The following is an 18,793-nucleotide window of genomic DNA, read 5'->3' as shown; positions in this document are numbered from 1 at the left end:
CATCCTGATTGGTTGGGAGTCTTGGTCTGTGTTTATTGGTCTTGGAGTTTGCTGTGTTCTGCTTGATTGGTGTTTCTAATATCTTATGTATATGTATGTGTATATATATGTATGTGTGTGTATGTTTGTTTGTTTGTTTATTTATTTATTTATTTAAGGCAGGAAAAATGTTCAGAACATGACAACCAAAATGATTGGAAGGTTAAAAATCCTTCCCCTACTGTAAATAGTACAATATTTGGGATATTGTACTTCAAAGCAAAACAGGTAGAAAGAGATAAAATAGAAGTATTTAAAAATAATGAGAGATGAAAAACATCATTTACATTAAATCAAGTACCATTATCTATTGAAATTAAAAGGTAATAAATTTAAATAAATAATGCAAGAAGATTTCTGGATAAATGAGAGTACTTAGGCAACAGTATACAGTTAAATGCTGGAATTTATCACCATTGCATGTGATGGTAACTAATTAACTAATTATTTGAAGAGAAACTGGGCAATTTTAAAATGGATTAAGCTAAAGCTATCAGTTTTAATAGCTGTTCATTATCTCCTGAATCTCAGACACATGCCCTGGATTAAAGTTTCTGGTAATTGGCCACTATATCATCCAAAATGCTGGACTAGGTGCCTTTCACCTAATCCAATATATTTCTCCTTAGTATTCCTACTATTGCAAATGTCATTCCTGCCAGTCTTCAAATCTCATACTATATGTTGTTTTCTTGAGAAAAGTGTGATGATAAGTGAAATGTCAGGTCTACAGAAGGTTTGACAAAGTACTTTAGAAAAAAAATTGAATGTATTATTTTATGTATCCCTAAAACAACTTTGTTAAATAATTTTTAATCAACATTAAAACTTTAATATTCTGTTGACAATCTTACGTTTTGCCAGATGTAAACAATGAGGATCTGCAGATATTTCCAGCAATTGTAGTGGAAAAAGTAATAAACGCTTTGAAACTAAATTCAAATGAAGCAAGGTTAAAATTCCCCCGACTATTGCAAATTGTAGAGAAGTATCCAGAAAAGATTTTGGGACTCATGGCACAAGAGGTGAGTCTTCCCATCTCTAAAGGAAAATATATTATCTACTTTTGTAAGCCCCTCATAATCATTTGGGTGGGCAGCATGTACATAAATAAATTTTGGGAAATTAAAGCCACTGATGGTTTACTTTGAAAAAAGATTCTCACAGACCTCTGCACCCTAACCTCTCACTGGAATCAGTGCCTTGCTTGTGGATATTACTAGCTGTAGCATACTTAGCAGGCTCCAGCATTATCTTATAGGCCATCTTACCTGTCCCAGGAGAGCAACCTACACATTGATGCTTCACTCATAGGTGGTTCTGCATAAGTGATTTATTCCTTCTGGAGAACTTTGTCATTATGTTCCAGTGACAACTGGAAAAGTGCCCTGCTTTTCCCTGTCATTTTGTCCTGGGTCAAGCCTATATTTGCATTGAAATATAAGAAATGTTTAGAATAGACACTCAAAAGAACAATACGTGCAACTGTCAGCATTGCATACAAGGTTTGTGGTTTGCTTCCATAGCTACTAAGAATATTGTTACAAATTCTGGGCAAAAACTATTTGATTTTTGTATATCTCAAGTTCATTGGTTCTTGGAAACATGTTACCTACCATGTTCTTGGCTGAATTTAATAAACATTTTATACATTCCACATGCATTTCCATATTCCAGCAGGTAGAGGCATTAATTTTTATTGAGTTCAGGGGAGTCAGGATAGAAACATGCTTTATTTGCTCCAATCTACATTCATGGTCACTGTTTTCACAGATTTCTTCAGTTCCCTGCTGGCAGTTCATTGGTTGGATCAGCCAGTTGATGGCAATGCTGGATAAGAATGAAGCACCTGCTGTTCAGCATACAGTGGAAGAAATTGCTTCTAGTTACCCACAAGCAATAGTGTATCCCTTCATGATCAGCAGTGAAAGCTTTTCTTTCCCTGAAACTGCCATAGGTCATAAAAATAAGGAATTTGTAAAAAGGTAATATTAAAAAATGAAAGAAAACATGTTTTAGAAGAAAAGCAAATTTTTTCTTATGGTTAGGCAAAAGTGTAATGTGCACATGAGTTCATAGAATAGAAACAGGAATGGAATGGAATGGAATGGAATGGAATAGAATAGAATAGAATAGAATAGAATAGAATAGAATAGAATAGAATAGAATAGAATAGAATAGAATAGAAGTCTTTATTGGCCAAGTGTGATTGGACACACAAGGAATTTGTCTTGGTGCAAATGTTCTCAGTGTACATAGAAGAAAAGATACATTTGTCAAGAGTCAAGAATCATAAGGTACAACACTTAATAATAGTCATAGGGTACAATAAGCAATCAACTCATACCAGGAAACAGTTGTAAGAATACAAGCAACAAAGTTACAGTCATACAGTCAGTCACAAGTGGGAGGGAATGGGTGATAAGGTATGATGAGAAGATTAATAGTAGTGTAGTTGGACATTTAAATAGTTGTATTTAAACAGTAAATAGTTGGACATTTAAGTGAAAATGTTTTTTTAGTTTGCTAAAAGTTAAAAAAAAGTCAATAGGTTAATTCTTCCTACTAAGGAATTACTTAATTGCTGAAACAAGTTTCTATAAATTGTAAATTCATTCAGCTTATTCATCTTGCTGCCCCGAATATAATCTGTGTTATCAAGTGCCTTAGACACTATGACTGTGTTTTTTTTAATTTTGTATTTAATTATATCTGTTCAGAAAAAAAGAAATACATTTATTTAACTTAACCTAAAGAGTAAGGAATCTTACTTTAGAGAGTAGTTTATATTAAATCATTAAACTTTGAACTTAGTTATAATCTCTCTTTAGACCAAATATGTTCAACCTACAATCCATGACCATATTTGGCCCTAAACAACTAGTAATACAATCCCACAAGAAAATAAAGTATTAATAAATAAAGAAACTTTTTATATATGTTAACTATGTTATATATTTTATATGTGGCCCAAGACAATTTCTCTTCACTCAATGCAATCCAAGCAAACCACAAGATTGGCCAATCATGGTTTAGAGGATTGTAGCTGAAATAGTTTGCTTATTACCGTGTTTCTCACAAAATAAGGCCGGGCCTTTTTTTTTTTGAGCCCCGAAAAAACGCCTAGGACATCTTTTCGGGGGTGAATTAATCCCCCCCCCGCTAACCAGCGCCGTCTCCAACAACAGCGTCTGAGTCGCTCCCGCTTTCCCCCCGTCCCCATAACAACAGGAAAGAAAAACATTTTGAGGTACCTGGGAGCGCTGCGTGCTGCATTTTGGTTTAATCTCGAGCGGCTGGTGGGCGTGAGAAGAGCCGAGCGAGCGTCTCTGCTGCTGCTACGCTTGGTGCTCCAGCCTCGGGCTCTGCAAGTTTGCAAAAGTCCTGGTGCGCAGCCCGTTCCTGCATTCCAAGCGCCCAGGCCGAGCTGCAGCTGTCCCTCTCTCGCCAGCGCCGTCTCCAATAACAGCAACAGTGGCAGGAACTGTGGAAGTTACGGAGGCGGCTCGCCCACCTGAGAAGCAGCTGAAACACTTCCATGGTTCCCACTGCTGCTGCCGCTGTTATTATAGATGGCGCTGGCGAGAGGGACAGCTGCAGCTCGGCCTGGACGCTTGGAATGTAGAAACAGGCTGCGCACCGGGACTTTTGCAAACTTGCAGAGCCCAAGGTTGGAGCACCAAGCGTAGCAGCAGCAGAGACGCTCGCTCGGCTCTTCTCACGCCCACCAGCTGCTCGGGATTAAACCAAAATGCAGCACGCAGCGCTCCCAGGTACCTCAAAATGTTTTTTTTTTCCTGTTGTTACAGGGACGGGGGGAAAGTGGGAACGACTCAGACGCTGTTGGAGATGGCGCTGGCGAGAGAGGCGCCAGCACCGGTGGAAAACATGGAAGCTACGGAGGGCTGAGAAGCAGCTGAAATGCTGCCAGACATCCACGCCAACGCTGCCCGCCTGCTGACCCGGGTAAGGGAGCCCTCTGTGCTCCACCATGGTGTTAGGAGCGGCTGATGGTGAGGCGCAGCTGCCCGCTGGGCACTCCTAATGGCAAGTTTCCCCCCGCCTTCCCCCCCAATTTCGCATGTTTTAAACTAGGCCTAAATTTGGGGGGAGGGGCTTAATTTCATTTTATGCCTAGAAAACATTCTGGGTCTTCCTATTGGCGGGGGCATATTGTTGGAGAAACACGGTAGTTGAAAAACTGCTAGGTTATCACTTTAAAAAACTAAGGGGAACATTTCTGTAATCTTGTTGCACTCTTTCTTTCCTTTGTAGAATGAAAAGCAAGTTGTACGAAGGAGGAGTGATACAAGATTTTGCCCATTCCTTAGAACAGCTTTCCAATCCAGCAATGCTCTTCAAGGTACATCTGTCAAATTCTTCATAATCTGAAATTATATTTATTTATGTAGTCACTTGAATATGCCAGAATCATCTGTTTTTGCTGTTCACCCAGGCCTTGCTGTTCGCTGAGCAACTATGTGTTTTTTTCTTTTATTCCCATCAAATTTTGTCATCCTGCCATTTCTACCTTTTTTTTAATCTCTTTTTTTTTAATGTTGTAACTATTTGCAAACCATCCAGAGTCTCTGGGAATTAGGTAGCATATAAATTTAATAAAACATTATCTCTATCTTCAGCAGCATGAATTTCTGATTATGACCTGATTGCCATTACATTTTGATGTCTGCTATCAATTCGTTTCCTAAGAGAGAAAATAATTTTTATTCTGCATTTATAGGATTGGATTGGAGATGTCCAAAATGAGTTGGGAAAAACTAAGAAAAATACAAATACTATTCAGCAATTGTATGATGGGATGTACCAAAACCTTGGAAATTTAGACGCTCCCGGTCTTGGGTGGTATAGAAAGCAATTTATTAAAGTATGTATTATGCTTTACAGTTGAATACTAGTGAATTTATAAATGAACTATTGGTTTTTTAAAAATAATCCTTATATATATATTGTGGTTACATATCCCAGTCATATTGACATTCTTTAGTGTATCTGTTCACAAATCTTGGTTTTGTGCACAATTTGGAAACATTTTTTTTTAAAAAAATTAATCAAACAAAAAATACTTCCCAAACCTATGATAGTCCACCATTATTATCAGGCTGCAAATTGAAAAGTTGAAATCAGAATAAAAGTTCTGAAACATTCTTCCAGAGGGAGCATTCATTCTGATTTTGCAGAATGAAAGACTAGAGAAGCTTTCAGCTCCATAACTACAGAAGAGACTTTAAATCCACTTCAGCAAAACATTTTCAGCCTCTTTCAAGGCTCAGCCTCTTCTGAAACTGTTGAGCACAGTGAAAATGGAAATTTTCTCCATAATCTGTGTTTTTAGGAATAACCATTAGAAGTAATCACTGCAGCAGCAGCTCTTTAGCATATTAATTCATAGAATTGAGCCATTCAAAACAATGTATATGTGTTCTATGAGTGATGATTTCGCAGAATTTTGGGAATCTCCTATGTTAACTGACTGCTATCAGCTAGAAACCAAACATAACTGGTGCTGCTTTGGTAGATCTGAGGTAAATGAATATTTAGAAAGACTGAGTATGTTGTTCTTGGATACACCTAGAAGGCAGTGAATTTGCATTTTTCAGAGTTTAAGTGTCTTATATGTGAATTATTCCTGCAAAGTTTTTGATTTCATTTTTCACATGATGGAGGTAGACTGGACACTTTGAATTTAGTTCCTAAATTTCCAGGATTTTTTCCCCCCAAATGTCTTTTCTTTTGGCATAGTTATGTTTTATTCCACTAGTGAAAAGAGGAGTTCATGCAGCTTTGATTGAGGTTCAGTATGGCAGCTTCTCTAGGAGGGCATATTTATCCATGTACCCTTTTACTAGCTTCAGTGAAAAGTGGCCTCGCAAGGGAATAATCCGGTGGTAATTTCATAAGAAGCTCCAACCCCATTGTATGCAGTTCATCACTCACAACCCATAATTCTTGAGATACATGGAATCCTTCCCTGGCCACAGCTTGTACTTTTTCCTGATCACTTAACTTTTGGCATGTTGACAGTTAAGTTCTAGCAGTTTGTAAAGGTTCTACTCTTGTCCTTTGTTAAGGATACTATTGTGTTTTTTTTTTCATAAGGGCCTAAATATTTTTCTTATATGAAAGCTAGTGCTTTTGTTGTAAATGAATTTTATTTTAGGAATTTGGAAAGGAACTCGACATTCATTTTGGAAAAGGAGGTTCAAAACTGCTAGGTATGAACGCCAGCGTCTTCATTAAAGTTGCAAACTCTCTCTCTGAAAAGATGAAGAAATGTGAGAAAGAACCCGGGAATCTAAAGGAGTGCTCCCCTTGGATGAGTGAATTCAAACCGGAATTCTTGAGGACTGAACTGGAAATCCCTGGTAAAGTACTCTTTAGAGTGTAAAAAGAAGAAAACTCCCCATAAAATAAAGAATGTTCCGAATGAAAAAAAATATTACTAATTAAAGTAATACCCTCTAATTATATAATCACAATGGGTTGGACTAGACTATTTTATATCTCTGATTTTTACCGTTTTGGAGATAATGTGAAATCTTCAAACTTACTTTAATTCATTATGTATGAAAAAAAAATGCATCTTGGTTGAAATGTGATGTAAGACAATTTAAAACAATGTTGAACTGTTTTTAGTACAGTGACAGGAAAAGAAACAATGGCTTTTTGCTTGATATTCAGGGCTGAGGTTCTAAAATGGTACCTGCATTGCGTGCTTATCAGAGTGCCTGGCCCATTGGAATGTTAGTAAAAACGCTACAAAACAGCATACTAATTGCCAGCCTCCCTTTTTATCTCCAGAACATACAGTTTGTTTGAAATTGTGCTCATGTGCCTGAAATAAATGAACAAAAGAAAACTGAGGATTGTGGAGAGTATTTGGGGGCTATGGTAAATTCAAAATATGAGGATATATTTTCCTCTGCTTTTTCTAGTCTTGCCTTTTAATCTGTGTAAAAGTTGACCTTGTTTGATACTTTATATGTGGTTTTCCTCAAGGTTTCTGTGTGCTGTAATTTCTGGACATCACCACTTTGACATCATAAAAGTGATTTAGGGTTCAGATTCCTAAGTCAATCTTTTTAAAAAATAATAATAATCCTATTGAGTTTCTGGTAAATGAGAGCTCCATCACTCATTGGAACCATCTGAAAAATTTCTTAATTGATCTAAAATGATTGTGTCATGTTAGAACTTCTTTTTAGACTGGAACTAAATTGACAATACTTTCCAAAGCAGCATTTTTCTAAAAGCTTTGCTGACAATCTTGATGTCAAAACTAGAATTGCAAGAATCATAATGAAGCTCTCTTAACAAGTATCCTTCCCATATGACTACTTTTCTACTATAAAAAATAACCTGAGATTTTCTACCAATGTAATATTGCATTGTGTACAAGATAAAAATGTATCAAACACATAATACTGGTACATTCTGATGAAGTTATTTGTTATTTGATTAATGTAATAAGTATTCTTAAAAAGCCACATTTAAAAAAAAAACTTTTTACTTTACTCAGGTCAGTATGATGGTAAAGGAAAGCCATTGCCGGAATATCATGCAAAAATTTCTGGATTTGATGAGCGGGTATGTTAAACTATTAACCTACAGAGCATACTGTAGAAATTTTTCTTAATTTTAAATAATAATCTAAACATTTCCCCATATTAATCTACTCAATGCAGTAAAGATTGTGATACATACATGTATGCAGGATTTGCCTCTCCAGAACTCATTTGCCAAAACAGGAAAACCTAATAGCATCTACTAATTAAAATTATTTGGTTGAAAGATAAAAGAGATTCCATTTATAAAATTGATTTCCCCTCTGCATATTGACTATCATAGATGGAAAAACATAGTTACACCCATTCTTCTCCCACCTTCCAGCAGAAACCGCAAAAATTAAATAGGGAGAATAAAACAGAAAGGAGATGAGTGAAGAAAAGGGGTAACTACAAGAGAGAATGAGTGAAAGAAGAATGGAATGAAATGGAAGAGAAAAAGAAAGCAAAAGTAATAATTTATAAAGAAAGAAAAAGCTATTTGGATATTCTTAAAACTGAAAACAGCCCCTTCTAAATTCATTCTCATCTTCAAAGACATGTGGACTGCTAAAAACCATTTGCCTCCCCTGTACTTGTAAAATATCCTTCTCAGACACAAATAATTATTTGTGTAAAAATCTATTAAAGAAGCCCTGTATTCCATCACAATATATATATAGTTGAGCAAATTCTGTATATTGCTTGGTTTTCCCTGATCTCTTAAATTTTAAACCAGTGTTTCAGAATGCACCAGAAGAAAGGTGAATTCTATTCACATATAAATGATAGGTCTATTCTACATATTGATTTAGAAATCACTTAGGATAGTGATGGCTAACCTTTTCGGCACTTACCCAAAGCATGCACGTCCATCCCCAAAATGCAACATGTGTGTGCCCTGTGCATGTGCCCTGCCCCCCACGCCTGTATGCATGACCCCCTGCGTGCCTCCCGCCTCCTGCACATGTGCGGCAGAGCTGAAGACCAGCTGGCTAGTGGGAGGCACGCATGTGCAGTGGAGATGAGCTAGGGCGACAGCTCGCGTGCCCAGAGAGAGGGCTCTGTGTGTGCCACCTCTGGCACGCATGCCATAGGTTTGCTATCATAGACTTAGGATCTAATGGAAGGAATCTCAAACTGTGACATCCATTTTGCAAAAATAATAACTACAAGGAACATAGTTTTTATTGCCTCTCAAAAACACGTGGCTATAAATTCAAATGAAAGGTCCATAACTGTCAATAGCCAGTGAGATTCCTAATTGGAAATCTATATATTAATAGATTTTGAGGTGTGTACCTTTTGAAAATCAGTGACCAGCAGCAAACTGAACCTGTTTACTTGCAACATGGCTTTTTCATTGTTGCTTGTATGTATAACCAAATTTAAGAGCAGTATCAAGGTCATTAAGAATTGTTAAGATATCCTTGACTTTTCCTAAAACTGGGTTGTTTGCATTTTAAAATAGGAAGATTTTTCAGGTATGATTTTTCAGATGGTATTGTTACTTTTGTTCATAGGTAATTATGTAGCATCTCTAATACACCTTTGGTGTGATTTACCTCCTGCCCGTATGTTCCAATTTTATTAATTTTAATTTACTGTAAATCTTGTTTATTATTACTACAAATTGCAGGTCACTAAACCCATGCAATGTACAAAAACATAAAATGTAAAAGTAAACAATATAATAGCTACCATTTGGAGACAATACTGCTTGAAAAACTTAGGAGAGAATTTAATTAATGGGTTTTGTGCTGAATAGATATATGTAGCTTTTTTAGGGGTCAATTTGTATAAAACAGTGTTTTTTTATCTGCTCTGTATTTTTCTTCTACATTCTGTCAAAGATAAAAGTAATGCAATCCATGCGGAAACCAAAACGTATAGTTATCAGAGGCAATGATGAGCGGGAATATCCCTTTCTTGTGAAAGGAGGAGAAGACCTCAGGCAAGACCAACGCATTGAGCAGCTCTTTGAAGTTATGAATAACATTCTTTCACGAGATGCTGCCTGCAGCCAAAGAAACATGCAGATAAAAACCTATCAAGTTATACCAATGACAACCAGGTAGACACACGCTAAACTCTTAAGTAGCACAGATACTTTTGTCTTCATCACAAGATAATTCCTGTATATTCCAGAGCACCACCTCTGAGTTACTTGTGCACACCCCCACCCACCCTTGGCATTCTTAAGCTGTTCCTCTAAAGCTGTTTTCAAAACATGAACCATGCCATCTCTTTGTGTGTTTAGAATATTTTAACATGGATGATTTGTCTAGTTCCTCTAGATATTTTTTCCTCCCTAAGAGATAAATTGTTTATTTTGCTATTGTCTGGTGTGAAAAACCAAATCCATACACAGAAGTTCCAGATTACAGATTTATTGTTAAAGCCTATGCACAGGAATCTTCTCAGATTAATGCACCTGGTTAGAGTTAGATCAATGGCATTTGGGGGTGGGGGTGTTGCACTTAGTTGTGACTTTGTAATGATTCTAAACTAATGCCTCTTTTAACTCTTCCCTCTGGTTCTGCTAGTCATCTTCCTACAGCCATTTCATAACAAAAATAAGTTTAATTATTTTTTTTACAGATTGGGACTGATTGAATGGCTTGAGAATACCTATACATTAAAAGAGTTCCTTTTGAAAAACATGTCTGAACAGGAAAAGAATTGTTATAACAGGTAAGCGGAGCATAACTTGTATCTCTGATCAGTTAACATTACTCATTGTACTAACGTCCATTGGATCAGGTGAGAATTATCTTCAGAGGTTATTCAAAGTACTTCCTGACCTAGATAATAATTGGAAGCTGTTTGCTTAATCAGCATGAGTTCACCTATATATTTTCTTACTTAAGATTTTTATTACCTGTGGCTTTTTTATCACCATATTCTTATCAACAGACTGGTTTTTTACAAGGAAGGGATTTTTAAATTTCATTTTAGTTTAAATAATTAGAAAGTCAACTTTAATTAAATTGGAACTCAGATCTGTGTAGATGCTTGCTTGGTGTGGAAATCAGATCAATAGCAGCAGGAGGCAATTATTGTAGAAAATTAGGATTATGAGGAGCCCTCACTGTTGCATAACTTAACAGAATCTAAGCCATTTTTCATTATGGAAGTATTTTTTTTCTCATGAATGCTAACTAATGATGAAAGTATAGACAAATCATGTACAATTGTAGGCTTATATGAAGGCCAAATTAAAGAAAACTCTTTGCCAACATTTCAATACTTGTCTTTACTTACTGGCCCTTATCAAAAATTTGTGATATTTTGTGACATAATTTGTTTGACAGCTTCATTTGAGCTTGAATGTACAAAATCAGCTGCATATTTATTCAGCCCCACTAGCCTTCTGTCTTTTGATTTATACCAGGTGCTTGGCATTTTTCTATGAATAGATTTTATGTAATAAACTATTTTTTCCATTGATATTTAAATAGTTGTGGAGGTTCTTGTAACAGTTTGAACTGACTTGATTGAATACAGCATTGATAACAATGAATTGTTTACATTCTTTTTGGTTATGTTTTATTAACAGATGCTAACTGTCATAGCAAATAAAGTTACTCTTTATATTATTCTAGAATATTGGTAAAACAGTACATTACAAATAAAAGAGAATATTTATACCTTGGGATTGAACTGTTAGAATCCTTGGTGGTCTCTGAAAGTGGTTGTTTTTGCAGCTATTTCATTATCAAACTAGGTAACATCACCAGTGCACTGATAATGTTACCTAGTTTGGTAATGAAAAGTCTGCAAGAAAGCAAACACGCTCAGAAGACAAAGGACCACATATTAGTTCCTCTTAGAGATAATTTATCAATGCTAAAATCAAACCAGAAAGTAAGCACTTTTAATAGTTCAAATAATATATAAATGCCTGCACATAGATTAAGTTTGTATTCTTCCCTCTCTAAAGCTCCCAAGGTCCCTTTGCTGACTATAAGGATTGGCTGTGCAAGATGGGGGAAAGAAATAGAATTGAATGTTACATGACTATGTTCAAGTAAGTCTTTGAAATGCTTATTCTCCATCAAATACTTTGGTTCCCCTTCCTCCACCACGCACATAAATTATTGTCAATAGGATATTTCTGTCTGTTGTGCTTCTGAAGATACAGCAGTTCTGTAGTGACTGATTATCCACACCTGCTCCCTTCTTCTTGCCCCATCTCCATTTCTCTGCATAACACATACTTACAGAAATATCAATAGCACTTACATACCGCTTTACAGTGCTTTATACTACTAAGCAGTTTAGTTGGCATATTAGCCCCCAACAATCTGGGGCCTCATTTGACTAACCTCTGAAGGATGGAAAGCTGAATCAACCTTGCACTTGAACTAGCTTAGAAGACTTGGAAACACATGTAATATGTAATACTATATTATATTTTATGTTATACTATGTTGAGAGTTGAGAAGCAATTCCTGGATGTAAAATTTCCAGGAAAGACAAATCAGTTAGAGTGATCAGATGTAAGCCTTGTTATAATTACTTTAATATGGACTCTATAATCATAATCTGTCATCTGCTGTGTAAAATTTACTTAAATTGTTCCATGTGATAAGTTTTTGTGATCATTTTATAAATGATGTCCCTTCTATTTTTGTATTGCAGAGGCCCAAACAGGTTTGTAATAGCTTGTTGAATTATGTATAGCAATTGATATAGGCTTAAAGTACATTTATGAGGCAGGACTAAATTCTGTCAGCATACCTAAAGCACAGTTAAAACAAAAGGTAACAACTAAAATGTATTAAGAATTGGAATTAAGAACAATTTTGTTTAATTACATTCAGTATATGATTACATAAGTTGTATCATTTAAAATAATCTCCACAGAAAAATATTTTGGTGTTTTTTGCAAGCATTTATACATTATAAAACATTGGTATTAAAATGCCAAAAAAGAATTATTTTAGAATAGATTTCCTCTGTGCTACACTTTCACTGTTATTGGTGCTTCACATCCTTGTAGAGTTTGCAGTTTACAGACTGTCAGCGAAAAAATAAGAGATTCAGGATAAGCAGAAATTAAAAATAAACGTTGCTACATAATCCTTCATTGCAATTCACATCTTTGCCTGATTATAATTCTCACTGTTTGCTCTGATTTTCAGAAGAGCTAGCCGAACAGAAACAGTAATGTCCTTCCAGCATAGAGAAAACCGTGTTCCTGAAGATTTGCTAAGGTAAGGTAAAGGTGTTCTTTCAAAGCTCTTGGCTTTGAAACGAGTAGTGAATAGTAATATTTACTATGAATGTTGCTGGTAAGAGCACTTGGGGTCTTACAATACAGGTAGTCCTTGACCTATAAGAGTTTCTTTAGTGACTGTTCAAAGTTATAATGGCACTATAAAAAGTGACTTATGACTGTTTTTCACACTTATGACTGAGTAAATTGTTTTTAAAAGTCTAATGTTTAAATAATACTTTCTAAAGAAAACCTTTCTCCGAGTATTTTGCAAATTAGTCCAATTTTGTTGTTTTATTTCACTTTATATTACATGTCTGAAAAGGACCCATTTTTCCAAGTTTCTAATATTGGGATTTCCAGGAATTATCTGCAAGATAGTTGTACTTCAGCTAATATAAAATCTATTTATTTTCTAAAGGAAAGCCTTTGTTAAAATGAGTACAACTCCAGAAGCCTTGCTGTCTCTGCGATCTCATTTTGCCAGCACCCACGCACTGCTATGCATCAGCCATTGGATTCTTGGCATTGGTGATCGACATTTATCAAACTTCATGATCAGTACGGAGACTGGAGGCTTGGTGGGAATAGACTTTGGATATGCATTTGGTTCAGCAACACAGGTATTCTCCTTTTGTCCTTATTCTAATGTTTACAGCAAATACTTTCAGCTATATTGAATGAATGAAGTCAGGGTAGAAAATACCTGACAGGCTCAAGGATGTTTTTGAGGAACCATGGGACTTTTAAGATGCTTTTTTTTTCTGATCACAGAAAGTATGATATCCCTTGAGCTCTTTGCCATGTCAAGAAAAGCCATTCATAGCATCCTTTTCCCCTCTTTCTGCTATCACAATTCTAGTAGCTAAGAGGACCAAAAATGTAAATAGCCTTCTGGGTCAGTGGTTACTTTCTTCACACACTTCTACAATAACAGACATTTCGTGCTAGGCAGTATGGATTTGAAATTTAAAGGGAAAGTACTTGCCAGTCCCCTTATTTTGAACCTTTAGTAGTTTAATATCTTCTTTGAGTGTCTTAAAAATCAGAGATAGTATAAACATAACAATATACTAATGCATGCATTTATAACTGGAAGCCATGTTCCTTTATCATGATTTGACTTCTGCTATTCATAAATCACAGGCTCTTCTGCCATGAGCAAAAAAAAGCTTTCCTTGTTTATTAACATGCATTATTTTCATAATTTTTATTCTTTGTTTGTAGTTTTTGCAACTACCAGAATTGATGCCTTTCCGCTTGACTCGACAATTTGTTAATTTGATGCTGCCAATGAAAGAATCTGGTCTTATGTACAGTGTGATGGTACATTCCTTAAGAGCCTACCGTATAAATCAAGATGTTCTCATTAATACAATGGATATATTTGTAAAGGAACCTTCTTTGGATTGGAAAGTAAGCTATTGACTTAATGACTTAATTTTGGCACACCTGAAAATAGAGAAAAGGTTATTAAATGAATTACTATTCAACAAGCAAACACTGAATTTTAAAATAGTTTCGTTCCTACATTTTAGACCCACTTTTCTTTCAGTAAATAAATATGGCAAAGTATATTTGTCATTCAGAAATTTAAGCTAAATACTATTTTCCTTTGTAAAATCATTTCGAAGATCTATGTGTACCCTAAGATTCAATACATACATACATACATGAAGTAGGAATTTAAATTTTGATAAATAACTGCCATTAATAATATGCAGTATATTGACTTTTTTTCTCTTTAGAATTTTGAACTGAAACAGTTGAGAAAAGGAGGTACATGGACTAAGGAAATAAATACAGATGAAGTGAATTGGTATCCTCTACAAAAAGTAAAAATTGCAAGAAGAAAGTTGGCAGGAGCTAATCCAGCTGTCATTACCTGGTATGTGTTTGACATTTTAAATGTGTGGCTCTGAATTAAAAATGCAAATACAAAAATTATTTCCTGAAAAATAGGTATTTTAATATAATGTTCTATTTTAAGATGAATTTATTTCAAGTATGTAACTTGTTTGGAGAATTTTCTTTATAAAATTCTCCCCAAAAGTTACATACTTTATAATCACATACATGTACAAAAAAAACTTTACAAAAAAAGTTCCAGATTTGAAATGAGCCATTATATAACATCAAATTATAGCCAGTCACCTGTTCTGAAGATGGAGCAGAACAATATGCTTTTTCTAAGGCCAGGAAAGAACATTTGGGGATGAAAATATTTCAGTCTTTAACTGTTTTGTACAACAATAAGATGTTCGTTTCTTGAAGATTGCATTGTGAGGTGTGTGTGTAAGAGCTCTCATAAATCAAACATTGAACATACTTTCACTTTCAAGTATTTTAAATATGTGAGGCAATATATGAGTTTTGAACACACACATTGCCTCATAACTGTTTACATTCCTTAGGCTCTCCAGATATTACTGAGTGACAAAAGACTAAGTGATGCCTATGTTGCTGTATATAATAAAGTATATGTACTGTGCCACCCAATTCCAAAACTAGTGCCTCTGGGTGGTATAAACCAAAATTAAAAAATTACAATTTTTAAATAACAACTATTAATTTTAAAACATTAAAAATGCAGCTGAAACAAATAAGTGGCTACAGGATGTTAATAATAACAGAGCCATCTTAGTAGATTTCCTGTTATCAGAGGTCCCAAGGCCCAATGGCAAGAACGGTCTTGAGTGGTCTTCAGAAAGTCAGGAGTGATGGTGCCAACCACCTCAGGGAGGGAAGGATATTCTGCAACGCAGGCGCCACAATCAACCAGGTCTGCTAAATGGAGGTCCCTAAATGACAGAGCCAGGTGCATGCCAGATCTATTAAGAGATATGGTGGAACAGGAAGATGTAATTGGGGAAATGTGGTTTGTCAACTAAGTACTACATACAATTTTTTTTTAAAGTGATGAATTACGTCTGGGCCATGAGAAATCTGAGGCCTTCAGGGAATATGTGTCTGTAGCACAAGGGAGCAAACAGTTCAACATCCGTGCCAGACAACCACAGGATGGACTTGCAGAAGAAATACAAGTAAAATGCCTTATTGATCAAGCCACTGACCCAAATATCCTTGGCAGAACTTGGGAAGGATGGGAACCCTGGATGTAAAAGACAAAGTTGTGGCTTATCAGTGTTTAATTGACCTGGAGATGAAGACTAAAAGGACTGGATATTATTTTTTTATAACCAAAAAGTATTAAAGCATACATTTCAAATTGTAATGTAGCAATATAATTTTATATATTTCTTGGTATTTCTGTAAACTGATTTTCAAATTAAGTAATGTTAGGAAAACTTGAATTATACATGTTTTACAAGTATACATTAAATTACTGGTCTTAAAGAAAGGAGAGATACCCAAAATTATTACTCAAAAAGTTAGAAAAAGCTAGTAAGAATTAGTTATTATATTAACAATGAATATTAAATAAATCTGTGATACACTGAATTAATTTCACGAGTGTCATTTTGCCTGTCAATGGGTATAAGTATGGTTGCTAAAGTGAGTAATTTATTTGAATTATTGCTTCCATAAACAGAAAAATAGTTGTAAATTATGATGTGTCAGAATAGAGACACAATATGGTTTAGCTACATTTAAATAGTTATAAACAAGCAGTGATATGTACAGAGCACTTTGAATACATTTAAATACATACCAGCCAAGTTCTGTCGTTCCTTGACACCAGAGGTGGTATTCAGCAGGTTCTGACCATTCTGGAGAACCGGTAGCAGAAATTTTAAGTAGTTTGGAGAACTGGCAGACACCACCTCTGACTGGAGATTTCACAGTATCCTTCCCCTGCCACTCCCACCAAGTCACACCCACAGTAAAAAACAATTGAATCCCACCACTGCTTGACACAGACATTAATGATTATTAGCAAAATTGATCACTCATGAAATGTTATTTCTAACATGTGTGCAGTTTTAAAATGAAACTGAAAATAATAAAATATGTTGACAATAAGGTTCTACCTCCCGTTATAGAAACCAGACAATAGAGGAGGGGAAAGGTACCTTTGAAAGATACATCAGGCCCATCTGTAAAGATGCTCCCAAACACGGCTTAGAAGAGTTCCTCATGAATGGTCACAGAAGTGGTTTACTTTTACTTGTGTACCCTGTTTCAGATTTGTAATCAATCTGTTTTTATTATGTGCAAAATTAGCTAAATATTTTGAATAATACTGAATCTAACAAAATGTTTAGTTTTTAAAACATGGTATGGACTATTTGCTATGCTGAACTTCATGCTGTATTTTAAAAAACATACAAAATCAAATTCTGAACAGAATGGTTGAGTCTAAGTTCAGTTGGCAGCATCCGGGTGTCATTTGGATTCTATCTTACTAGGGCTAAGATTGGAAAATGTGGAGAGACCTGCCCATAGAATCGCCAAGAGTTGGACCATAACTGAATGGATAGCATCATCATCATCATCCTATTAGGATAGAGTGAAACCTACCCTTTCAAGCCAATGTAAAAAGTTCATATAATCAATATGGTATGGACATTAAAATATAGTCTAGTTATGCAGCATCCATATTTAGGATTAATAGAAAGTTAGTAGTTTTCCACTCTGAAAGATGGGAGATATCTAATAAAAAATATAGTGGGAAAACACACCCATCCCTTCCTCTCTTCTGTTTTTTGTAAGCAAGTCCTTGGAATAAGGCAGTTCCTCTGCCTTCAGATCTCCCTCTATCTGGTTGCATTGTTTGTGAGTATAATGAATTTTTAAAATTGTTTTCTCTTGGAGACAAATTTGCACTATCTTATCTTTTTATATTTATATCAACGAAGGTGTTCTACTTTTAAAATAATTGCACTGTGAAGAAAATAAATGAAAGCTGCAGCTTTGGTACTTCAGGTACTTGCCTTAAAATGAGGCATTAATTTGTACTTCTGCCCAATCTTTCACTTACTGAGCACTTTGACCTGTAGGCTTAAAGGGCAAAGTTGTAAGCTTATAATTTAACCAAGTTTTTAATCATAATGCATGCATAGTAAAGCATTTGCTAGTAATATCAGAGTTTATCATAGATGTGATTGCTGTGCCAGACTCCTTGCACACACAGAAACATCTAGTTCAAGCTTAAATGCTTAAGATGTTGATGGTTCTTCGGAAGACTAGCAAACGATTAAAATATATTGGTATTGCCTGTTTGCAACATATAATAGATAAGAATCAATTTAGTCTGGTAAAAATTGATACCATGTTTACTAGAATGTTATCCATATAACATTTCGTCCTGGATTTATTTTTTTAAACATGGTTAGTTTATCTAAATTCAATTTCTTTTTACATTTCTATAAAAAAAAATTGTCAGAATCAAATTCTCTAGGCAATCAAATGGAATAAAAAGTCAAGGATAGGCTAATAATTAGCATGAGGGAAAATCTAACACAGTATGTATCAAGCCAATATCTGACAGTACAGTACATTTTCTACCCCAGAGAATGATTAATCATCAAGCTAATCACTATGCACTATGATAAGCATTTATTGCCTTTACTCCGGGATATCCAGTCATTAAAAGTGGCTTTCAAATCTTCATACAGAGCAAAGGTTTCAGGGTATTCAGTAATAAAAGCTAAAATACAGAAAATTCCATGTGTAGTTTGAAACTGACCTTACTGAATGAGAAAGGGGAAAAAATTAGTTATCAGCACTGGATAACCAAAGAAGAATGAACAGAAGTATAAAAGAGTGACAGCAATAGGTCTCAACAACGCTGATAACATTAGTTGTTAGGAGGTACCAAGCAGATGATAGCATGAGAACTCCAAATATTTCTATCCAGACTTCCATTTCTATCTAGAATTTTAAATTCCCATGCTGAGAGACTTCCCGCAGCTGCAAAGCGTATTGTGAAGAACAAATACAGCTGCTGGGCACAAAAGATACTCCTTGCACATATGGTGAAGAGGATTTAGAAACCAGTTTCTAATAC

General features: G+C 35.2%; 1 protein-coding gene across 1 annotated transcript in view; it reads left to right on the top strand.

Annotated features, from left to right (window-relative positions):
- Window positions 1-16,288, top strand: part of PRKDC (protein kinase, DNA-activated, catalytic subunit) — a 78,541-nt gene extending 62,253 nt beyond the window's left edge. The window contains exons 73-86 of the mRNA XM_087961703.1: window positions 904-1,064; window positions 1,813-2,024; window positions 4,315-4,402; window positions 4,781-4,924; window positions 6,218-6,422; window positions 7,577-7,644; window positions 9,455-9,675; window positions 10,203-10,295; window positions 11,545-11,631; window positions 12,749-12,820; window positions 13,244-13,445; window positions 14,050-14,238; window positions 14,571-14,710; window positions 15,740-16,288. Of these exons, the coding sequence (XP_087817829.1) occupies window positions 904-1,064; window positions 1,813-2,024; window positions 4,315-4,402; window positions 4,781-4,924; window positions 6,218-6,422; window positions 7,577-7,644; window positions 9,455-9,675; window positions 10,203-10,295; window positions 11,545-11,631; window positions 12,749-12,820; window positions 13,244-13,445; window positions 14,050-14,238; window positions 14,571-14,710; window positions 15,740-15,944 (2,087 nt within the window). The 3' untranslated portion in view covers window positions 15,945-16,288. The remainder of the gene's footprint in view (window positions 1-903; window positions 1,065-1,812; window positions 2,025-4,314; window positions 4,403-4,780; window positions 4,925-6,217; window positions 6,423-7,576; window positions 7,645-9,454; window positions 9,676-10,202; window positions 10,296-11,544; window positions 11,632-12,748; window positions 12,821-13,243; window positions 13,446-14,049; window positions 14,239-14,570; window positions 14,711-15,739) is intronic.
- The last annotated feature ends 2,505 nt before the right edge of the window (window positions 16,289-18,793 follow it).

Source organism: Notechis scutatus, chromosome 3, assembly GCF_049901735.1.
Source record: "Notechis scutatus isolate UNSWTSFEM ecotype Mainland chromosome 3, rNotScu1.2, whole genome shotgun sequence".
NCBI lineage: Eukaryota > Metazoa > Chordata > Lepidosauria > Squamata > Elapidae > Notechis > Notechis scutatus.
The sequence above is the reverse complement of the archived record's forward strand: the minus strand, read 5'-3'. Positions and strand labels throughout refer to the sequence as shown.